Raw genomic sequence first — 24595 nt, 5'->3', positions numbered from 1 at the left:
AGATAAAGTTATATAGTCATACTCTGTTATAAATACTACTGTCTGTTGAGACAGGGGTTATGCGCCTTTACAGGAGATAAGATTATACGTATACCTAGAGACATTTTTCCTTTCTTCCCTCTTCATTTCTCCAAATTCCATTTGTCTTTCCTTTGTAATGCTGCAGTCACTTTTCTGTCATACCTCCTGCTTTTTTTCTTGAGAGCAATCTTTCAGGCAAACCATCAATGGTTTGACTGATATTTCTTTTTTTTCCTTTTTCTTTTGCGTGTGTGTGTGTGTGCATGAACTTTTGCCCTTGTGGCCCTGCACAGACCTCTACCTAAATACACTTTATAAATAACAGTCTAATTGCTTTGGATTAAAGTGTCTAAGTGACTGCCTTGCACCCTTGCCAACTTGCTGCACAATCCCCTGGTGTCTGGCCACTCCAAGTATGAGAAAATTTCCTGGCAGAGCACGCACAATGAGGAAAAACTATATGTTTCAAGTAGACGGAAAAAGAAAATTATTCCACATCAGTGCTTATTAGTTGCAATTACAGAGAAATAAAGCATACTTAACATACTTTAACATACTTAATACACCAAAAGCATTGCTGTATTATGGATTTGTGAATTCCATAACCACCCATACTGGCTTATACAATAAAACAACACCCCAGAATCCCAATGGCATCTTCTAACACCCTTGATGTTAATGAACTTGTGGGAGCCTAGAGGGCAATCCCGACACCAAGTGGTACCCCGCCATTAGAGGCATTATGAAGTCAAGAGTAAGACTATATACCATTCACCACAGTGACATGCTGTCAGACCAATCAGCAGCCCCAAGCACACACTCCAATAGAAGTAGACAGCCCCTCCCCCTGCACTAGCCCCCACAACACTACCAACCCTGACGCTTTGTTGCAATTGACATGTGCTTCTCCCACGCACAAATGCAGAATGCGTCCACATGCACTCATGGATGCTTTTACTCAGATGTAAGTAGCCTTGAATACATAAAGGACACACATATATGGAGGAGATTTAGTATCAGTCACTAACATCAGTTCAAAATCCCATTAATTTCTGGGTTGGATCAGTTTATGTACAGAAAACTAGAAAATAAAAGACAGTGAAGTTGCCACTAATCTAATAGGGGTTCACAAGAACACAGTTCTATCCTCCCTCCACTAAGGAGCTGATTAGGAAGCCATGACCTCAGAATATTGCAGCCTTCCTAGAAGTCAGAAGCCATTAGGTATTTATAGGAGCTTAATGGCACTGTCTAGGTGTACTGGCTGTCTACTACCCAGCATCAAGCCAGCATCACATCCTTTCCAATTGCAGTCACGGCAACACAATCTGCTCTATAAGATTTTTCTAGAACCGCTATGTTCAATAACAACAGCCTCGAGAGATTTCAATGTCTTTAAGTTGGTTATCCCCCCAAAGCACGACCACTCCTTTCAAGAAAACCAACCTCCACCTTTGAACTTCGCATTGAAACTGCAAACTTATACCACTTAATTTCATTTGATTGCATCACCGTATTATTTTTGTTTTGTTTTCCCTGTTTCTCTGCCACTATAGAAAAAAAAAGAGTTTTACATGAAAGGCTCTGCTCATACAATATTGTTGATTGGGATCAAAATGTCATGAATACTCCCAACTCACAAATACTAGTGTCAAATTTAATTGCTTGATGTGGTTGTAAAATTATATGTATCAGAGTGCACCTGTTTTATGCACATGTACAGTAAGAGAGAAGGCAGATGGATTTGGGGTCCATGTGGCTTCATACTGATACATTTATTATGGATTGGACATCCTGTGATTTCATATGCAACTCTTATATATTGAGCCACAGGTACTACAAACTTGGAGATGAATGTTGTGTTGCATGTACAGGTATGCTGCTGGGCGGCAGTATTCCACCAGCTGTTTGCTTGGTTCCTTTAGATGAGCTGCACATGTGACTTCTAAGTGTATGTTTATATTACCTCTCTGTCTCTGACCAAAACCAGGTCAGGCCTGTTACTGACATTACGGCTGCCTGCTGTAAACGACTTACCTAATCCCCCATCATTACCTGGAATGGGCCCCACGTCGCGCCTGTGGCCTGAAATAGCACAGGACCTCAGACTGCCACTGTCAACACCCTTAATTTGCAGTTTCATAAATAGCATAGTAGGGCTTTGGCGCGAAAGATAAAGAAGCCCCGTGGTTGCTGGTGTAAATGGAGAGCTAATGAAGAAGTCTACCTGAGACCACACCTTAACAGTCATTTCAGTTTAACAGGACAGGCTTAAAATGACAGTCAGGTGCTACAGCTGAGGCCCCCACCCGGAAAAAAAAATGAGACTCAGCTCTGGTGACAGACTATGTTTTGAAAAAAGGTTAATTCCTCAGAAAGATAAGACAAATGCAAGTTGAAGTCATGCCATTACTTTGATATTTGTTGATATGTTATGGTGTAAATGGCACACCCTGTGGATGAATAGAAATAATGTGAAAGTATTTAACAAGATAAATTTAGCACCAAGCATTAGGTTGGAAGAGAAGTGTGGTTGCTTAACATGAAGTTAATGTGAAAGATCTCTTATCTTGTCTAATCATCTTGCTTACATACACATAACCTACTGGCACTGCATCTACAAAGAGCCATCACACTCAGCACGTCTTTTCTGTATTGACATGAAAATCAACTAACATCTAGTCTCAAAGCTCAGCTCTGCAAAGTTACACCATCAGGACAAGCACTGCTGCCCTGCTGATCCCTCTGCCCCCTCTCGCTGTCCTCAGCTGCCTATAATGAATAGAAACAAGATGAGGCTGGGAGCAGGGGCTGATAACATGGGCAGATGTCCAGGAGGTTACTCTAGGCTCTCAGCCAGACAGGCGGTGGTAGTGGACTGTGGTCAATTGTAGACGCCCCACTAAATATTTACATGGTGGTCAGTTGACCTGTGATCTCCTACAAGTGTCACTCAATTGATTCTTAGATATATTTTAATCATAACTAAAAGATCTGGACTTTCTCTCTGCATAAAAATGCATGGGATGATTTTCTCTGTTTGCCTATTATTAGCAGCATGTAGTAAGATTCATCGTGAACCGCTGTGGTCCTATTCCCACTGAGGGGATTTTATGCGCTATTATGAACACTGCTGCCCATGATGACCAGGCTCTCTGCAGCTGGGATGAGAAAAGCCCCTTTTTTCTTTCCTCTCTCTGTCTCATTTTTTTCTTTTCTATATGAAGACGTAACAAGTGATTCCACTCCACTCTATTACAATTTGCCTCAGTGATATATTAAAATGACTGACGGCAGTAATGAACTAAGACAAGATAACGCATGGCACCATTCATGCGTAACAGACGCGGAATCCCACGGTAACGTGTAAGTCACGCGGGGTGAAAGAATCATAATAGCTTAGTGAACAGGAATAATAATCGATATTATCACTGTGATTATCACAACCTTGTCACGCTGGCCCGGCTGCTTTATTTCTTACCTTCCAGCCAGCTGAGCTGTTACTGTCGCCCTTATCCTTGAAATAGGGCACATAACGGACCATCCAGTCGTATATCTGTGACAGTGTGAGTCTCTTTTCTGGGGTGCTCTCAATAGCGCGGGTAATGAGATCCGCGTAGGACTGGTTCCCCCACGCGTTTCGCCGGGAGGATTTGGCTTTGCGCAGGGGTCCGGTGACATCCAGAGCTGCGCCAGCCAAGCATGGGTGCGTCGCGCCTGTGGGTGCAGGGGCGCCGGCTGGATGCTTCAGCTCTCCCGGCGTTCCGCCCACGAGCCCCGCTCTGCAAGCGGGGATGTCTTCCGGTTCTACCTTGATGCTGGCCAGTGGAAGACCTACGTTCACCTCGTGTCCACCGGGGAAATCCTGTGGACAAGGCAGCGGCCAGGTGCATGAGCGAGGGCGGCTTTGAGGCTCGAAATCCGAATCAACCTGATGAGCGTCTAATTCGTCGTCCTCCATCATCAACATTTACCCTTCAGTTGAAAAAAGAATAAATCAAACGTAGAGCAAGGGTGGGGAAATACCTCCACGATTCACGTATCCCGCTGTCTTCAAGTAGGAATTTGCCTTGTAATATGGCTATTAAACTCAGTCTGAATCAATAATGGGCAATTCAGCGGAGTAGAAGAATCATGATGAATGAAAGAAAAATCATAGCCTCGCGTGTAGAGATAGCAGAAGTAATAAAAGTAATAATAATTTCTTGTCCATTTTACCTGAAGTAAATTATCTAATGGTGACTGAACTATTTATTTGGCAGTCCGCATCACCTTAAAACATTCAAACCCGTGTCAGTCTTGGGGGCTTCTCAATCCAGTTGCAGCAACAGATGATCTTTCAGATAAGGACAAAAGCAGCCGTCGATAAATCCTCCAGAAGACAACAGAAAGAAACGGGAAAGAAGGGGAAAATCACCAGGGCTGTGTAGAGAGCATCCACTGAGGCGATAATGCGTGATTACCGTGAATTATTAAATCTTCCAGTCTGCACGGATTAAGCTGGCAGCGGCACATTCAAGTCCATTCAGCCTGAACAGCACCCAACTGTCTGCAATTATAATGAAGAGGCGTGCGCTTGTGACGAATCGATAAATTCCCTGTCTGAAAAATATAAAGGAGGGAAAAATAGTCCGGCAATCAAATCTCGTATCCACTCGTCGGGCTGATAAAATTGGCTTTTATCACACCTCCTCTTGCTCCCCTCTATCACCCCTTGCCTTTTCTCACTCACTCAGATCCCACACATGTTCTCATTTGCTTACAACTCGTTCCGTCGATGTGAACCGAGGATGACGCGCCGGCGCTATATAGTAGAGATGCTGCCAATTGGAGTGCGCTCACGAAATCAATACTCTCCAAACATGATTACAGCGAAATCCCGAACTCTCTCTCTCTCTCGCTCTCCCTCTTTTCTCTGCTGCTCTCCCTCCTCTCTCCTGCGCCTCAGTTAGGCTACTAACGAAGGGGGCAAAAACCCAAAATTCTTAATCAAAACTCCGCATAATGATCTTTGTGGCGGAGCGTCACATGGCGCTTTGTGTGCCAGCCTCCGTGTCCAGCCCTAATAAAACAAGACAATGTGTAACACAGAGAAAGGGAAAATTCCTGCACAATTGCGACACGGGTTTTTCTCTTAAAAAAAAAAAGTCTGAGCGTAACAAATTGTCGCGTGCACGGTGTGCAACGTCCAAATGCCCTTCAGGGAGAATTTACGGCGCCCGGCTCCGCTGATTATTTGCGGGCAATACCTCAGTGAGTGTAATTTTCTATGCCGATTAGACAGATTTAGTTCAGATTAACCGAGATTAGTTAACCCTAGATTTTAATCCGGGGGGGGGCTTCAGATGCCAGAATGAAAGAAATATATATATCTCCTCCATACTTCACATAAATGAGGGTAAACAAAAGACTTACATATTGTCATTCCTAAACGCATTTGCCTCAAAGACACTCTGCCCGGCGCATTGAGCTCCGGTCAGAACCGTGTGCGCAATTCTTTAGCTTCACTGACCGAGGGGTCGAGGCGTTGGGGTCTCCGATCCTTTATCCTACCACCTTCTTCTAAGAGCTGACGGCTGGGCGGGGACAGAGTCACAGGTGCTTGAATCCGATTGGCCATCTCCCCTTATAAACACTAGGCTACCTGACCCTTTTACCTGTATCAATCTAAGAAAGATTTGCGGAACTTACATGTTTACAGAAACACTGCCTGACAGCTTTAGGCGGACTCACGCATGCAGTGGTGATGGTTGCTGTAGGGAGAGTATTACTTATTCACTTATTCATACCTTAAAACAGTCCTGCTTCTGTAGATTCTCACTTCCAGTAAAGAATTAAAGAATGAATAAATAAAAACTAATATTATTTAGAAGTGAGGCAGCCACTCCAAGCAAGCATTTTAACAGCTATAACCTGTGGGGGCTTTTTGCTGTCAATCCATTGCCATCAAAATATTTAAAAGAGGAAAAATGCATTTCACTACAATTATACATCATCTACAGACCCTTAGACGTGTGTATTCTAGTCACTACACTTTAGTTAAAATAAACATTTTCAATGACACATCCATCATCAAAACAGCCCCTGTGCAGAAAGGTGTCTCAAACTGTCTGAGGACTCCACCTTTTTCCTGCGTTCAACTGTGGACAGAAGCAGTACTTAAAAGTTGCACAACAAGGCCACACTGTGCACTCAGACATGAGTGATGTTGAGAAATATGCGTCAAAAATAGCACGCTTTTAAATGTGGGAGGATGTGTCATATGGTGTGTCACGGAATGACTTAACGTTCAGCATCAGTACAATCACATGGTTAAAATGCCATGTTGCTAATAGTTTGTGTGTAATAAGCCTAGAAACCCTATTCGGACTACAAATATAATTAATGGGTGATGGTTTATTGTATTTTGATTATTGCATGTCAAGAATTTCAATCAAACCAGAGGTGGAGCGAGTCAAGCCTCTCGTAGCCTCTAGTCTCCGAGACAAGGTTCTACTTGAGATGCTTCCCCTGGAACACTTATGAATGCCACAATTTTGGTGACACTCGAGAATACACAATGTGTCTTGATTACAAATGAAGCGAAAGAAAAGTAATTGTGACTATCAAAAAAAAGGCAAACGATCAGATCCAGAGACCCACAGCAGGAGTGAGTCTCAAGAGAAAAAGGGAAAAGCAAAGAACTAAGAGTCAAAGACAAAGGCTCTGGCAGCACAAGTTTAAAAACTACAACTTCAGTCCCTGCAGGCTGATGGCTAAGTTGTCCCCATACCAGACATACCAGAGGCAGCAAGGCTGGCTTAAAGCACTGAATGGCTGATCCTAGAACAGCGTGTTCTGCACAGCAATAATCACCTCAGTCAGCCACAAGCAAGGCAGAGCACCACATGAACAACAAGTCAGAGCTTTGTGCCTGTTATTTTGCATGGTTAGAAACTGTTCTGGAATTTCTTTCAAATAAGGAAAGGGACACTTCCCCCCCAACTATTTCTATAATACCTTTACGGATTTCTTTGGCCCTGGCATTTTAGCCATCACTCACAACCTTGTGGTGTTGTGCAATTTATCCCTGCACCCCATTCTGCCCAGCACGGTTGGAAGTAGAGGAATCTAGAGAAGCCACAAGAACACCCTAGGGAGATCTATGTCTGTCTGGGAAAGCACCTCCTTTGGTTCTCCCTCCCCTCTCAGCAAATAACCCACACTCTCTAACAAGCATATGGGTTCTCAATGACACAGGAAGGAGAGGGCTCATATCCAAGTATTGGGAACATTTCTGAGTAGGCGACGCTGGATTTCACCCCTTCTTGGCTTTGACCCAAAGTAGGCTGACTTGAAGACTTCCTGCCCCGAGCCAGTGCCAGATTTCTGTGGCATCTTGGCATCTTCACTGCCAACTATGAACAGAGGCAGCGAAGACAATTGGTGCCAAGAGTTTTAATTAAGACTGTGTTGTAAAGAGGAAAGTAAAGGCATGTGCAGGTAATGGCTTCCATCCCTGTTTCAGAGGGCTAACAGAATATGATTAACTAATACAATCTTAGCCTTAGCCAATTAATTATATTTAACCGTTAAAAACAGAGAACGACCAAATGGTCCAGAGAGGGAAATCAGCATGCACCGCTCTCATGCTCAAAGCTGAAGAGAGTGTAATTGTGTTATAATACACTGATGCCAAAGATTATTAAAGGCTATGTTTTCAGACAAAATGCACATGCACAACTAGAAGAATAAATTACCTTTTTCAGTTAGTGTCCACAGTAGAGTCAGTCATTTTAGGGGGTGGATCAATTACCACTTTGAAAATTAAATACTGTCAAACTTTGGTCTGTTGGTTAGAAACAAATAAGCAATAATGGCAAAACATTGTTCTTTGAAGAACTTCAATGAGACTTGTACTTTGTTTTCTTTTGGTTATTCTCTTCTGACATTTTACAGACTGGATGATCCATTAAAAGAAAACTGATATTCCTGGAGCTGGGAGTAAGCGATGAAAAAGAATATACCCTTCTCTGCGTCGTCAAATTGAAAAATTAATCGATGATGAAAGTATTTCAGGCTTCAGGCATTATGAAATAGTATTAACAACCCAACAATGAAAGTGAATAAGATTAATAATCATTCGAGTACTGCAACCTTAACCATATCACGTTCTGAAAGGGTGTCGCTCTGGTCTCAGTTTCTTGAAATAAACCACAGAACGGATCATATTGCCTCCAGCAATGAGTTAAATCTCTTACTTGTGCAAGTCAGTGGCTGGCTACATCCACAATAGCCAAGTAGGCTTGATGCCAAGACACTGATTAGCCTAACTATGCCTCTGTTCTCCAGGCAATGCAGTGCTGAGTGGAGGTGCAGTGGGAGTCTAGCTCATCACCAAAGAGCACTGTGCTAAACACAAGTTTAAGTGGAAGAAAGCCAGTAGACTGTAGTGTATCCATGCTGGACATATAAAGCCTTGGGCAAGGAGGCATCTGCCTCTTTAATACATAATTCACTCAGAGCTGAAACATCATGCTTTAGTCCTAAGGGCCGGCAGTCTGCTTCTGGTTGTTGGAACATAAAACTGTCTCCATCAGATAATCCAGTCTCACTGACAGGCAACTCCTGTGTACCAAGTAGCAGTTCAATTTAACCTTAACTTCAAAACAAGATTAGAAAAGTACACATTTTTAACATATTAGTAAATGTTCAAAGTTCATTTTGTGTTGTTTTTCAACTTGCACCAAATGCATGTGGAAGCACTGCCATCTCACCTTTCCACCTCAGTGAGTTTGTCCTCATCAGCCATGATACGCAGGTAGGTCAACATGTAGAGACAGCCATCTGCCCTGGAGCTCTCCCCCTCAGACATGCACGCGGTCACTTTACATCTCAATCTCTGCAAATGCATCTTCCTGTAGGGGTATTATTAGAAGCACTCATGCCTTATTACCAACATTATTATCATAACTGACAGGATGTGCATTAGTTACTTTGGTCTCCGCAGTTAGATCGGGCCATAATGTTGACACACTACTGCATGGGCCTTTCTGGATTTCGATATTAACAGTGGAGAACCTGAAGCTGATGCAGTGCTTTCATGTGTAATAGTCCCAGCTCATGTTCCCATGAAAGAGCCACTAATGGGTTAACAGTAGAAATGAGAGGGGAAAGAGAGGGAAAATCAATGCTTTTGTTGAGGGGAAGAAAGGAAGGCTTTCACAGGTCTATGTATCATTAAGCAATTGAGAAAGCTAATTAGAGTGGGGGGGAAAGATGTGCAGATCTCACAGCTAATTATTTCCATGGCAACCACAGCTCATGTAGATGATGTGAGGTAGCATCCAATTTGCTTCAATCAGGATATTTACAAGAAGAGAAACAGAGACCCCTAGTGGGATGAAGTGAACATATCCATGAAAGCTGAGTGTTGAAAAGAAACTTTAAATGTAAAAAGGATTCAAATAAACTGAAAAATACCCAAAATCATACATCTCAAATTCTGTTTTGAAATGTTGATACATGGAAAATATTATCTAGTTTGTTATCATTTGCAAAAATAAACAACTAATATCATTTTTCGGCTTTCCAGGAATTGTGTTGATTGTTAGCACAGGTATAAGCTTGCCTACAGCCCAACTTATAGAACCATGATTTGGTAAAAGTTAGTAGAATGCAGTGATGTTTGACAGTATTAGCTGAAATGTTCTCTATCTCATTAAAAATTGACCAAACAGTAACTGTTAAACCAAGACTATATATAGACTCTTTTTTATTTTATTAAAAAACAAACAAACAAACAAACAAAAAACATACAATGGTTATGCACATTAGTTCTTTGATGAAGTGACAGGTGTTTTTAAAAGTGGGGCTTTATAGTTGATAATGAGGACGTTACATATTAGGCGTCTATGTCTCTTTTCCCTGGTCTTTGTGTCATACCTGCAGGTCAGTGTCTCTTTGAAGCACACAGTAAAGCAGCCACAGAGGACAGGATGAATCTTTGCTTCCATTCACACAAAATCTGGAAATTCCAGAACTTCAGACATGGCTTTTGCTTCATAAAAGTGTGACCATGTTTAATTTTGCTTTAGAACATAAGCGTTGTGAGACAATACAAAAAGAAAATATTTTATTCCTCTAACTCACCACTTTGTTTAGTCCCTCCACCCCCCTTCATTCAAAAACTATCCCACTTGAAAACAACCTCCCTCTCTATAACATCAGCTATAGCTCAGGCAGTTAACTAAAATAGTGCAAGGAGGCTGCCAATCAGTTCTGTTCAATGCTGCAAGCCCCAACACCAATGTTACTGAATTTTCAAAATATACTGCCCTGAGAAGGAACTTTTTTGAGAGTGAAATAATTCCCTCAGAAGTTGACTTAGACCTGGTTCCTCTAGTGGAAAGTCATGGAGTCCCTCCCAAGGTTCCCAGTCACCCGGGGAAAGTTCCTTTTTGTGGAAAACTGGCTAATGTCTCTGTTTGCTAGGGTCAATCTTTTCCAAGTGAACCAGGGGTTTGAGTTGTTCAGCAAAGCTGCGCATGTCCTCTGACACAGTGTCTTGTCCTGCAGGAGCCAACACACTCAGCTCCACCAGGTATGAAAGTGATAGATGCTCAGTGTTTTCTGTATTCCCTGGTACAAGTATGCGTGACAGCTTACTGACCACAATTTTCATTGCACCTTTACGAAATATGTGTCCATTGCTGACAAACTCATGGTCCATGCGGAAGCCCATCTCATTGAGGAACTCCGGAAGGCTGTGAGTGGCAGCAACATCAACACAGTTGCGTACCAAAGCGTGGCGACTCTTGTCTCCCACTTCAGATTGACCAAGGTAGCGTAGGTGCCATGGAGCAGTTGGGTGGGAGAGGGAACGGCGGGCACGCAAAATGAAGGGATTTCCTTGCTGGCCTTTGAGAAGGTAAACCAACTCATGATCAGTAAAAGTCTCAGGTTCCATGTTGTCGCACAGACCTCGAAGGCGATGCAAGAGGCTTTCCAGGGCCTGGTCCAACACACTCCCTGATTAAATAAAGTGCACAAGGAACAAATACAAAAAATGACATTTGATCTGATGGCCAGGACTCTATACATATTATATTTATAAATATAGTCTCCACTATCTCAGATCGTCCATAGTTTGTACATTTGCTTTGACATTTTTGCTTCATATATCAAATACCTCAAAGATTTTCCTTTAAAACAAAAAAAATACACATCCACCCACTTTCAGGGCACATGCAGTAATATTTTAAACCTAGTAAATTATAAGACAGTTCAGTAGATCATGAAATACTCATTTTGATTTATTAAACTTATCTCAATAAATCAAAATCTTTTTATCAGAATACCATCTGAAACCTCCAGAATTTAGAATTTTGGTCTATTTGGGTTAAACTATGCATGTATTTTTCATTTTTGTGGTACAACTTCACATTTGCTCAATCCAGCATGAAATTTAAACCCCCCAAAAAGATTTGTTTTCATTTTTATAACTAAGAAATAATTTTCCATTTTGCATTATTGTGAAATTCAATTGTATACCATTAAAAATTGGTGTGCGTTTAAATATGAGACAGATTGGATCTGCAGATCTGGATATGGAAATCATATGCATTTAACTGTATTATCTTTAACAGATATTTGTGTTCAAACATCTGGTATGTATGACAAAAAAAATGCTGGAAGAGGTTCAATGGTCCATATTTCAAAGAAAATATATCTTAAAAAGTATTTGATAAAACTTCACAGCAATCATACATGACAAAACTTTGGACCATACATTTTTTAGGCAAAACTGCGATTGTCCAGGAGAAGGCCCACAGTATTCTACAATTGAGTGACCAAGTTAAGAAATAAGGTTTTAAACATTGTAAATGCACCATTTTAAAAATTATTTATAATAATATTATAATAAGAATTTAGCTGTTATTTAGGAGCTAGTGCATAATAATTTAGGTCAAAGGTGACATATGTAACACTGTTCACTTTCACACCAAAGGATGTTGCTCATGTAACTTTACTCATTGTGCTGAACAGTTGCACAATGCAACTATTAAATGATTATTGCTATTGTTTTGCATTTTTGTTACTATAAGCTACTATCTGTAGTATTGCCACTATCAGTACCTTATGCTATGTATAACACTCAGGGCTTGTTATTTGCCTGCTTACTTGCTTCAGCTTCGGTGGATGCATGATATCTTACCTTGTAACAGATACTCCATCATGTTAATTGTGCCCCCAGTGACAGGCATTACAGTAACAGGTGGCGCCTCCATCTTTCCTCGGGTACTTTGAGGTTTTTGAGCCTAAAGAAAGAAAATTATATGCAGATACATATATACATGTCGGAACATCTGATGGAGCAATGCCATCATTAACAAAAAAAAATTCACCTGTCGCCATAGGTAACAGAGTTTGTAACTTTTAGCTCGCTAATAGCCAGTGATAACGCCTTCTAATCTAGGTGTAAATCACTCGAAACAACAATTATAGTGCATTATTGTCTACGAAACCACGAAGAGCAGTAGCCGAGGAAAAAGGGTAAATGTTTTAAGTGTTCGTTCTCGATAACGTTTTAATAAAAGACCAAAGGCCTAAACGGGGTTCTGAACACACGGCTACTACTACACAGCTACTCTGTTTCCTAGTAGCTAACCGGAACGTTACTTAAGCTAACAGGCTAAACGTTTCAATGTTATTACAGAAACATTAAAAATATATTACCTTTCAAAAATAAAGAAGCGAACGCGGAAAGAAATAAACGTCTTTTTAGTTATCAAAGAAAAAGTGAACACAGTTAGCAACAACAATGAATGAGAAGCGTCTTCCTTTGGTGTGTCAAATCGGTAGACATCCAACTTTGAGGCTCATTACAGCCACCTACTGGTAGTGTTAAAATATCGACAGCAGGTCATCCGTGTATAAAATAGAAAGAAATGGACATGGACGTCATGGACAGACAGGCTTTTTAGGCTACTCTGCTTTTATTAACACCGGCTATACGAATGGATTATCAGTACTGTGAAAACTATTACTGTTTTCACAGTACTGTGAAAAGTATATATTACTGAGTATTAAGTTTAGAGGCTTTATTGGCATACATACTGTGGAAATAAAAGCAGTAGTTTACACTTAATTTTGCCAATCTCTTGACACAAAACAAAAATAATTATTCAAATAAAATAAAAATAAAGAATCCGGAAATTTTACAGATTGCAAGAATTGAAGATGCAAACACTAAAATTAGTTTTAAAAACAAACCTGAGTTTGAAAACCTGAGTTGTACCTGCTTTGTCCATATTTGCAAACCGGTCTTTACAAATTTGTGCCATAGCAGGTAATAATAATTACAGTAATAGTCAATAATATTGATGGGGTAGAAGAGAGGCATAACTGACTGTCTTATTCACGAGTCTGATTTGAGACTTACAGTCTTTGATTTCAGACTCCTGTTGCATCTACCTTTAGAATCTACCACCTACCTGTTAACTGGTGGTGTTGTGAGTGTGTGTTGTATTTAATGTTGATGTGGGCAATGCTGACAGCCCTGTTGGTGTAAATGTCATATACTAATGAAAAGATGATCCTGTGATTTATTGTGCAGTCTCGCACAATAGAGTGTTCCTGTCTTGAGTAGTGCTGCTGGGCCCTGTTAGTCATCTTAGAAAGTACAGTCAATGTGCTGGTTGTGAGACCAGGTGAAATCCAACCTCATGTGTGTCCTCTACCTCTGTCTTGGAGTGTTTTTTCCTCAGATCGCCTTGCTCTTATCTACATTTAGGGCAAGATTATTTTCCTGACACCAGGCCACTAGTCATTTCACTTCTCTTCTCTATGCCAGCCCTGCCAGTAATCAGCCCAATTACTTTAGATTCATATGCAAATTTTATAATTCTGGTATTGATTAGGGGGGTGCTCACACTCATATGTGAAGAGAGCATGTGGCAGTGCACTCAGCACGTGCCCCTGAGTAATACCAGTGCTCACAGTTCTGATGTTTGATATCTGGTGTCCAACTCTGACTGAGTGCGGTCTATCTTACAGGAAGTTCAGAGCTCAGTTACAGAGAAAGGGTGTGAGTCTGACTAAGAGCAGCTTCTCAGAGAGTCTGCAGCATTAAATGCAGCTTCAGTCAACTAACAGCATTTTCACAGATGTGTTACTACCTTCTAGTGGACTGATTCTGTATGTGTGCATAAAGTAAAGAGTCCAAGGTAGCCAGGACAGTCTTTTTGATCCTTTCAAAACACTTCATCACAATTGATGTTAGTATGGGCTCAAAATGTGGTCATAAATATTTTGTACTTGTAAAAAAGATTTGTATGTGTAAAAAAGATTTGTATATGTAAAAAAGATTTGTATGCGTAAAAAAGATTTGTGTGTGCGTAAAAAAGATTTGTATGTGTAAAAAAGATTTGTGTGTGCGTAAAAAAGATTTGTGTGTGCGTAAAAAAGATTTGTATGTGTAAAAAAGATTTGTGTGTGCGTAAAAAAGATTTGTATGTGTAAAAAAGATTTGTGTGTGTGTAAAAAAGATTTGTGTGTGTGTAAAAAAGATTTGTGTGTGCGTAAAAAAGATTTGTGTGTGGACTTAGAAAAAAAAAACCCTGCAAGTTACACTTACGGATTTTGACCCTATTTTTCTTCCTTTCATCTGATTGGTCAATGTCATGTCAATCACAAATGTAACAATCCAATCAGAGAACAGATGGGTTTGGCTGTCGAGGGGCGCTTTTTTTGAACTGCAGGTCTTTGAAGGGAATAAATGCCCTTTTACATGCCAACCCAGCATTTTCCTTCATCACCACGAAGGAAAACAGTCTGTGGTCGTCCGAGTTTGGTGATTTTTGTGTCACAGGTCTACATGTTTAATACAGGGACCAGAGGTGGGACCAAGTCATTGTTTTGCAAGTCTCAAGTAAGTCTCAAGTCTTTATCCTCAAGTCTCAAGTCAAGTCTCAAGTAATGTCAGGCAAGTCAGAGTCGAGTCTCAAGTCACTGGTGTAAAAGTCCGAGTCAAGTCACGAGTCTGAAACTTTGAATTTCAAGTCCTTTCGAGTCTTTAAAAAAAAAATAAATAAAAATAATGTTGCAGTTATATGCTAAATGTAAATATTAGACCATGTAATTTTAAAATCTGTGTTTTTCTCAACACATGACAAAATAGTGAACTTAGAAAATATACACAAATTGTGAAATTGCACCTCTTTAAAATGCAGCTCAATTAAACCTAGCTCCAAGAATAATTTTCACCGACAGTTCTGAGATAAGCTGCATGTTATTCTTGGATGCGGTTGTAGGACCAGCTTTAAAATCGCATGACAAAAATATCATACACATTAAAAAAAACTGTATCACCAACGTAGCCTGGACAACATTTGCTAGTTAGATGAAGTCAGCTATCTCATCGTAGCATATTTATATGCATATTTATAATCATACGGTTCTTGGAGTGAGTGCACACACTCATGAAGTTTAGTAACTTCAGGTCACTGCAACAAGCCCAGGTACAGTTTACCGACGGATGGGTGCAGGACCTTGAAATGCACCGTGTAGAACGAAAGACCATCGTACGTATCATAAGTTTACCAGTCTCACAAATCGTCATCATAAATACACATTCGTTAACCGTTTATTAATAGGACCTTTGAGCTCAACGGTAATTAATTAGTAGTGGAAATAATTTCTGGTAGCGTTACAGAAATGTAGCAGTGACAATAATATTGTATGCTGTAATCACCGCGCGGATAGGAGGCGGCTGGCTTGACCGCGGCTCACAAATGACGGCTCACTTTACCGCAGTCTGTAATCGCACTGGGCAATTAGTGATACAAAAAACCTGTTTTATCCTGTGAATAAAAGTATATGTTTTTGTCAATGTACCATAATAACAGAAGCGAAACGCAATATTGTGTCAGGACAATTCACTATTTATGCACAATAAATAAAGGAGCATAGCGCGACAATTTCTGTTCAGCGCCAGACTTGCTTGTAACCTATATCACTAATTATGTTATGAAAATGACGTATTAACTACTAAAAAACACTGACCTTCGTGTAAATGCTTGGAGCAGACTAACCTGTGAGCTGGAGGGTTCTGGGACGTTATATTTGGTCTTTGAATGGCTGCAATCCAGGCCATCTGTCGCGTCTTTGTTACTTCGGAAACATGGCTTGAACAATTTCTCTTCAACGACGTAATCCGATAACAACCGATCTCTTTACCCGTCGGCTTCCCGTGGCTGTCATGCGACCGGCTATTGCAGTTAATAATACAACGGCTTCTTGACATTTTTGTGTTTCTTTTTATCGCTGTATAACTGATTTTAATTGAAAGCCTGAGTGCGCTAGTACCGCTTGCCACGAGTTCCCAGAATCCTTTGCGGTTCTACCCGTGAATGACGTCACATTTTCAATCTCTATATAATATGCATGTTAAATTTTATATTTGGGGTAAAATATCAAGTCTTTTCAAGTAAACCGGTTCAAGTCCAATTCAAGTCCCAAGTCATTGGTGTAAAAGTCCAAGTCAAGTCACAAGTCTTAGAACATTTTTTCAAGTCAAGTCTAAAGTCATAAAATTAATGACTCGAGTCTGACTCGAGTCCAAGTCATGTGACTCGAGTCCACACCTCTGACAGGGACTTCCACAGCCTTTTCAACAGCGCTGCGGACCGCGGGGTGGGGGCGGGCAGTGTTTTGGAAATGACAATCTTAACTAGAAAGTGCATTTTCTGAAGAAACTGCAGTGTGAATGCTTGAATCTGAATGTATGCACTGAAATGAATTAATTGCTGAATTTTGAGTTAAAAATATTGAATGAGATAAAAAAAAAAAAAAAAAAAACGAATTTAACCTGAAAACAAAGGTGCTGAACTGCTAAAAGCTGAAGGTTACACAGAAGCAGAAGTTGGAAAAAAGCTGAAAATGTTTTAAATGTAAATTAGAAAACCCTAAGAAATGAGAAAAGAACATTTAGAGTCAGAAAACCTCTGAAATAATATTAAAAGTTCATATTCTTCTAATTGAAATGAACTTAAAAGATGAACAAACATTCTGCAGAAAATACAAACTTTAATATACAGCATGATGTTTTTCAGACATATACACATGTGTATATCATGTTTAATAGTATTACATACATCAATTTGTTTTGTATGTCATAGAAAATAACATAAAAATCTTAAGTCATATTTTACAGCTTCTTTCTGAAAAGGACTGGTAGAATAAAGAAAAATAACTAAATTAAATAACTAAATAAAAAATAATGAGCAACATATGAAATACATGAAAATTCAACTTTTAAAACCACAATCCTGAACCTTTAAATTGTGTTGGTTTCTTAGAACATGGCTGAACAGCTGTTTCTATCGGTCTACTTAATCTTCTGATCTGTCTACACATCTTTTTATTACTCATTCTTTTTTATGTTTTAATGTAAACAGAGTCCACACAGTGGTAAAAGAGAACTGTATAGAGATTTGTGAGTAAACTCAAATGAAAGCCTAAGGTGGTGACACAGTTTAACACATGCAAATAATCAAATAAACACATTAGTCCTTTTTGTGAACATAATAAGTAGAAAGTAAGTAAGTAAGAAGAAATAAGTATCAATACAGCATTGTTCAGCCATGCCACTAAATGCTTTTTTACACATTGTTTTAACCTGGGCTCAGACACAAAGTCCCAAATTTAGTTAGTCCCTGACTTTGAGTTGTGGTTATGACTAATTATTATACACAAGTCTTTATCTATCTGAACTCTAAGGACACAAATATGAAAAAACCTATACTTACCAGCTGATACCCCACACTACACACTAGGTGTGCCATGTGACCTGAAACTTTGGTACAAAATCATCATAATCATTCTGTTAACACTGTTTTTTAACACTGTTTGTGTTGCTGTTCAGCAGTTTAAAATGTTTTAGATTGGATTACATGGAATGAATTTGAATTTTCTTGGGGTTTTTTGTATGTGTTTCGTTCTCAGCAGATTTTTTCTTCCATACTGTTGAATTCCAGTTACCACATTTCTGGTCATATGACATCCCAAGTGCCCACTTAAAAAAATCCCCACAGTTAATTCAACATTAAAACAAAATAAAAAAATGTTAAATAAATAAAGGTTTGCTCTGTGATGAAATATTAAATAAGCATACATTGTACAGAGCACTAACAATGAAAACAATCCTTTAGCCTGTTGATCAGAGAGAGGCAGTCATTATGTCCATTTAAAACCTGTAATCACAGAGCACAATGTTTCTGTGAAACTATGAAGTCCCATATGATCCTCATCACGTCCAGTGACTTCAGAGTGGATCCTCCCTGTCATCCGGCCAGTGTTTGATGTGTGGCAAGCAGCACAGAAGCAGGATAGCTGAGGACTTTAAAAGAAGAGCAGAAAACGGGAACATATGTAGTTGTAAATGTAAATATCAGTGATACTTGTCTTGTCAAAGGGAATAAAATAATGAAAATGTTAACTTACACACTCATTTAGGGAGGATCTTGACACTGCACAGAGGAGGCACAGTCAGTCTGACAATGATGGTGATCTCCAGGGATGTTTTCCTGCAGCAACATTCCTGCCAACTGGCCGTATGATCCAGAGTAGTTGGTTTGTAATGAACAGAAAGGTGTATATGTTAGGTAGTGTGCACTCAGAGCTGGTCCTAAGAAACAAACACATCCTGTAATAAACTGAATACCTGTAGTAGTGCTGCTGCAAATATGAAGCCCTTCTATCATGAGTGGTTTCAAAGAAGGTGTTTTGGAGGCTCGGTCACAGAAACTGTGCAGTCTGTTCAGTCCTGAGTGTCTCAGCTCTGATGGGGATGGATCACAGAGGGAAACACCTGAGTACAGACATTACAATACACTCTAACACTCCTAAGGTCAAGTGAAAACACAATTTAAACACTTTACAAAGAATGAATACATGTTTTCATGGAAATTATGTCATTAACCCTTTTTGTTGTGAGTAAATCTCACCGACTGCTTGTGGGACAAGCTAGAAGGAGGACTTATCACAGAATGTCTCCTGTGCTCCAGATGTGAAGTCTCACGCTCTGATCGTACGGCGATGAAGATGGTGATGATGAAGCCTCTCTGATCTGTGGCATTACAGTTTCTAGCTGCTATGTGCTTCACACTGTTGGATCTTACATGTGAAGCTTGGAGAAGACACAGGAGGACTGTGTCTCTCTTAAAAAAGAAAAAGAAAAAAGGAAACCTAACACCCCCCCCCCCCACTCAACTCCCCAACCTCACACCATCCAATGTCTATACAAATGTAGGGTATCAGCTGGTAACAGAAAGCAAGTGTTACATATGTACTACTTATGTAACACTGCTGAAACATTTCTGGCCAGAAATGTGCAGTTATCAACCCAGACCCACCCTGATGATTGCACTGGCCGAAACATGATAAAAGCTCATAAAAATGTATGTTTCATCGAAAGATTTGTCCAAAAATATAATCGTATACTTTTGAAAAAGTTTAAAGTTTATAACAAACCAAAATAATAACATTTTTGTAAATAGTATTTCAAAATAGAGGCACACATAAAGTGGCTTAACTGTCATTATTGCTGTAATTAGGTTTGTTTGTTTGTTTGTTTTTTTAAAAAGCAACCTTTAGTCATTATTGTTCTCTCAGAAACAATGAAGAAGCTGTTGAACATTTATGTGTTGTGTAGGCAATCCTCTGGTCCACCCTCCCTCCCTCCCAGCCACAGTGAGACTGGGGCAGCCTGGCAGGATGTTGAAGCCTGGCTGCAGAGAGGATATGCCTACACTATTCATTTTAAACTGCTATATTTGATTTTTCTGACATTTATAGGTTACTGTTAGTGAATTTTAGATTTTCTGTGATAAATAAAATTGTCATCTTTTACTGATATCATTACTTAATTCATGTAATTGTATTTTATGTAAACAATTCAAACATTATACTGCAATGCAGGGCGTCAACTTTTAAATATCGCTCTACTTTCTTAAGTCATTCAAAAATATAGAAATTACTTACTGTATTCAAAGATCTAGATCATGAATCATCACAGGACAATACACAGTATACTGGGTCATGGTAACTATGGTATGTCTTCATGACTCCAGAATGGAGACATCGATCTGACTGAGAAATGAAAATTAGGTCAAGCAGTGTGTTCTTCTCTGTGGTAGGGGCAGTGATGACCTGTGCGTATCCCCTAGACTCAAACAGCTCCAGGATTGGTTTGTTTGCACTGGATAAAACATTCTCATTAAAATCACCACAAACTATGATGGGATGACAGTCCATGATCTCCAATGAGTCTAATAGGCTTACCAGGTTTTTCAGGAATGGCCTCAGAGTGTAGTCTGGAGGTCTGTATACAACTGCAATCAGAGCACTGACTGGTGCTTCAACCTTTAAAGCCAGAAATTCAAGGTCAGTTACATTATGGATGTACTGTTTTTCATGCACTTGAATGTCACTTTTCACATAAACAGCAACTCCACCACCACTTCTGTTTGCCATCTGGGGAAAGTTTGTGTAGGACAGGTGTCTGTTGCGTTTGAACAAATTGTAATTTTCCAAGTGGAGACTCTCTGCGACAAAAGAGCCCCGCAGGTGTGTTTCTGTTAGGCACAAAACATCTGCTAGACACAATTCATGGTGACTTTTGATGTCATTAATGTGAGCTGGCAGTCCCTCTGTATTATGATGAACAATGGTGAAAACCTCTGACCTGCTCAGTGTTTGCCTCACGTGTAGAAGAGGCATCATGTCATCAAGGTTGGCTTGTCTCATGTTCTCAAGCGCTGCAGTGATTTCTGGGTTGGTGAATATTTTTTTCTCTTCCATATCAAGAAGATACAGTCCACTGAGAGACGTCACTCTACTGACAGCTACGTAGGCCATGCCGGGCTCAAAAATGCTCTTAAGAGAGACAACAGCTGATGTAGTTGTCATACCCTGTACCTTATGTATTGTACATGCAAAGGCCAGCTTCACTGGGAACTGTCTTCGTACCACTCCTTTCTGCTTCAGATTCTCCTCTGCTCTCTCAATGTACACCATGTCGTCTGCTGGTGTGCGGTTATTCTTTCCAGATGTCTCATTATCCATTTTAAGTCCAAGCTTGATGATGTGTTGGTCGTTTTCAGAGTGAACTACTCTAAGTAGTATTCCAAAAGCTCCATTAACCAAACCATTTTGTATGTCAATGTTTCTGGTGAGCATGACACGAGCTCCTTCTGCAACTTTCAGTGTGTCTGGTAACTCGTTTTTACCTCCTTTCAACGGTCTGTCTTGAAGTGCCATTCTGCCAGTTCTAGGATCTTTTCTATAATCATCTGCATGGATGTCAATGATATGAGTGTGGAGCAGAGCCAGTGTTGCAGAGTTGTGTGCATCCACTTCTTTATTAGTTGCAAAAATGTGCAACGCATCAGTTGGACAATGGGCTGGTTCAGTTATGGCCTGTGACAACAAATTTCTATCTGCTTCGCAAAGCTCATCCAACTTTCCTTTCACACGAATTCTGTTCAGCATCTCTGCAAAGACAACATCATCTTTCTGACGCATAATCTCAGTCAGAGTGATCATCTGAAAATGCTCCCGCCACAGGTCGATCTCAGACGGGTCGTGCACACAGAGAGGTTTAGACTGTCGCACTGGGGGTAGCTGATAGAAGTCTCCGACAGCAATGACTGACATGCCTCCAAAGGGTCTCCGAGTCCCTTTGATCTGTTTGAGTCTTGCATCTACATATGCAAACAGATGTCTTGACACCATAGACACTTCGTCAATGACGATTATTTCAGCATTCAAAAGTTCTGATCTGACTTCATCCAGCTGATTGCCAAGTCCCTGAATGGGAGGTTTTAAGCTTCTAGGCAGCTTGAGAAGAGAATGCAGTGTTGTTCCAGAAATGTTAAAAGCTGCAGTCCCAGTGAAAGCAGTTAACAGGACAGTGGGTTTTGATATGTCAACGTCGTCTGCATATCTGGGCACTTTGCTCAGTATCTTAGATGCTTCTGAGTAGATGCATTTGATAAGATGTGATTTTCCTGTTCCAGCACCACCATTAATATAAAAGAAAAACTGCTCTGGATTTAGAGCACAGACTCTTTTAATGCACCAGTCTCTAACTGCATAAAATATGCAGGCTTGCTTCTTGTTCAGATTCTGAAACATCTGACGTAACAATGTGGGATCAATAGCAGGGGGTTCCCTGATGGCTCTGACTTCTGTTGAAGCATCAGCCTGACGGCTGTAGTCGGGCACATCTTCCTGTTCATTTTCATTGTCTCGCTCTCTTTCTTGTTCAACAAGTGGCAACCTTACGAGATCTGATTCAGGTGCCAGATTACACCATTCGTCAGTCACACCTCTGTTCTGCTCATATTCCTCAACAGCGCTCTCGATCTCCTCACTGTTTTTCTCATATTTTTCTCTGTTTCTTTTGACAATGTGTTGCACGTACTCAAGACGGTCAGTACCTGGCAGCTGTACACAGCCAGCACCATAGAAAGCCTGATAGGTTGGCAACGATGGTGTTTTCAGTTCGTGGTCTGAACGATGAGGAAGGTACAGTTTAAGCAGTCTTCCGTAATATTGCTCTGGATGTTTTTCTTGTGAGCAGCGGTGAAATCTGATGATAGCAGGCTTATTGTTTTTGCGCCTTTGCACAAACCCCATCTCATTGAGAAGGGGCAAAACATCTTTACCTTTTTTCTGTTGGCCATAGACAATCCTGCAAGTAGCAGCAAAGTCTGCCATGCACATCTCCTCATACTCTGGTGTTTCAGGTCTGGCTTTGTATTTGTCATTCAAAGATGTCATCCAAACATTGGAAGACTCAGGTGTTGTGTTGTCCAGAACTGACAGGGGACGACTCATTTTCACAGGATTATCATCAGTTGGAATGAATATTACAGCACGTGAGCATTGCTTCATGTGAAGACCACATGCACGAGCAACACACTCCTGTGCACTGATCTCTCGCTTCTTTGAATATGCCTGCATGACGGCTCTCATTTCATCGCACTCATTTACACTGTCCTTATGGGAGTTCTCAATGACAGTTTTCAGGTACTCAGATAGCCCGCCCTCTTTTTTTGATATATATTTCATTAAATAATTTGCAGCACCAAAAGCATCTAAAACAAAGCTTATGTCAATATTACTGTTCCAGGCTTCAAGCAGATGTGGATTATAGCCGTTTATCCAAGAGTCTTTTGGATCACGCTTTAGTATGATCGTACTCCTCATGTTCATTTTATTCAGGTATCTCTGATATTCTGCATGTGTCAACTTGCATCTTTCCAAGAGCTGCTCTAAACTCATGGAAGCAGTTTCAGGTTCATTCAGCAGCTGGTTCAGTGGTCTGAGCTTGTTCTTTGCCGTTTCTACTTCCAGTGCATCATCCTCACTGGGTCTTGTGATCATTGTCTCATTGCAGGGTGGTTTGGGAAAACCAAAACGGCACCTGGAGCTTAAACTCCTAAAGCACGTCTTTGTGTGGTTCTTACTGTGTTTTTGCACTTCTGTTACTTTTTTGTACAGTTCAGGTTGTTTATGTGGATCAGGCAGCTGAGCTGTGATGTATTTGTTTATAAAATCAACAACAGTTTGCTCATCATCCTCCTCAAACACAGGAGCACCTTCTACCCACAGGAGGCAGTGTATGTGTGGGCTTCCTCTGTGCTGAAACTCAACTCTGTAAAAGTAGTCAATGACTTTGCCAAGTGGCTCTGCGGGAGATAAGAGTAAATCTCTGAATAATGCTTCAACTCTCTTGTCAAACATGCGCATTGTTGTGACAGGATTGCTTCTCAGGATGTCACACTTTGCTGACCAGTCGAGTCCTTCAAAATTCACTTGTTCACCTTGCTGCCTTGTTATTGCCTCGATCACTTCAGGCCAGCGCATTTCAGCAGCTGAAAATGTGCAAAAGAACGTGGGAGTTCCCAACTGTCTGATCATGGCAAAAAGATCTCTTGTTGTTTTCTCCCAATAGGCTGGGGTTCCTCTCAGAGGCTGCATGAATCTCACTGCATCTTTATTTCGCACCAGTTTCTCCACCTCATGTTTATCTTGTAACATGCCTGAGGTTATTTTTCTACCATCTCTGGTCAGAGGCTTTGCCTTCCTTAACTGTACTGTCATGCTGGATGTAGCCAAGTGTATTTCAGTCACAAACTGTGCAAAGAATAAATAGTTTGTGTCTTTGGCAAAACGATCATCAATGCAGAAAAGTCTTGATTTGAAATACCCACTGGGGGATACTTTGATCAGCCTTCTTTCATCAAGTGTGTTTTGGCCTGTAGGAAACTGCACAGGGAAGGCCATGGCCTCCAGTTTAGGTGTTTTGAAAAAACTTATTGGATTGTTTCTCTCTGCAGGAGCAACAGAGTAGATTCCTTCACTGAAACATAATATCTCCTCAGCCACATCAGGGGGCTGCAAACAGGACTCGAGTGCAAAACCACCATTAGTCAGTCCATCTGCTTGCTCTGAATCATCTCTCATCTGTTCATGCGATTGTTCACCATCACAGGGTAACATGTCAATGTCCTGTTCATTTATATTT

The 24595-nt window shown here is 40.5% G+C and overlaps 3 protein-coding genes across 8 annotated transcripts in view; all 3 read right to left on the bottom strand.

Moving 5' to 3' along the window:
- Positions 1–4957, bottom strand: part of LOC146564053 (forkhead box protein O6-like) — a 28915-nt gene extending 23958 nt beyond the window's left edge. Inside the window, exon 1 of the mRNA XM_085291507.1 lies at positions 3503–4957. Coding sequence (XP_085147633.1) covers positions 3503–3991 — 489 coding nt within the window. The 5' untranslated portion in view covers positions 3992–4957. The remainder of the gene's footprint in view (positions 1–3502) is intronic.
- Positions 4958–9762: 4805 nt separating this feature from the next.
- med18 (mediator of RNA polymerase II transcription, subunit 18 homolog (yeast)) lies at positions 9763–12896 on the bottom strand. The gene is made up of 3 exons (XM_085291506.1): positions 12739–12896; positions 12218–12320; positions 9763–11031 (listed from the first exon to the last, which is right to left on the bottom strand). The coding sequence occupies exons 2-3, from the start codon at positions 12288–12290 to the stop codon at positions 10475–10477; spliced, it is 630 nt and encodes a 209-aa protein (XP_085147632.1). The 5' UTR covers positions 12291–12320; positions 12739–12896; the 3' UTR covers positions 9763–10474.
- Positions 12897–16677: 3781 nt separating this feature from the next.
- Positions 16678–23480, bottom strand: LOC146564051 (uncharacterized). Of its 6 annotated transcripts, XM_085291499.1 has the most exons (4): positions 20344–23480; positions 18725–18839; positions 18505–18608; positions 16678–18400 (listed from the first exon to the last, which is right to left on the bottom strand). In XM_085291499.1, the coding sequence occupies exons 1-3, from the start codon at positions 23449–23451 to the stop codon at positions 18550–18552; spliced, it is 3282 nt and encodes a 1093-aa protein (XP_085147625.1). In that variant the 5' UTR covers positions 23452–23480; the 3' UTR covers positions 16678–18400; positions 18505–18549. The 6 variants fall into 6 exon arrangements, with proteins under 6 accessions (XP_085147625.1, XP_085147630.1, XP_085147626.1 ...); XM_085291503.1 differs by lacking the exons at positions 16678–18400; positions 18505–18608 and adding an exon at positions 20212–20260 and having other exon boundaries at positions 18735–18841; XM_085291504.1 differs by lacking the exons at positions 16678–18400; positions 18505–18608 and having other exon boundaries at positions 18706–18841.
- Positions 23481–24595: the final 1115 nt, after the last annotated feature.

This window comes from Mchenga conophoros, linkage group LG11 (assembly GCF_057382185.1).
Source record: "Mchenga conophoros isolate Kocher_MC1m ecotype Shallow Benthic linkage group LG11, M_conophoros_male_GT1.1, whole genome shotgun sequence".
Taxonomy (NCBI): Eukaryota; Metazoa; Chordata; class Actinopteri; order Cichliformes; family Cichlidae; genus Mchenga; species Mchenga conophoros.
This window is presented reverse-complemented; position numbering and strand designations above follow the sequence as displayed.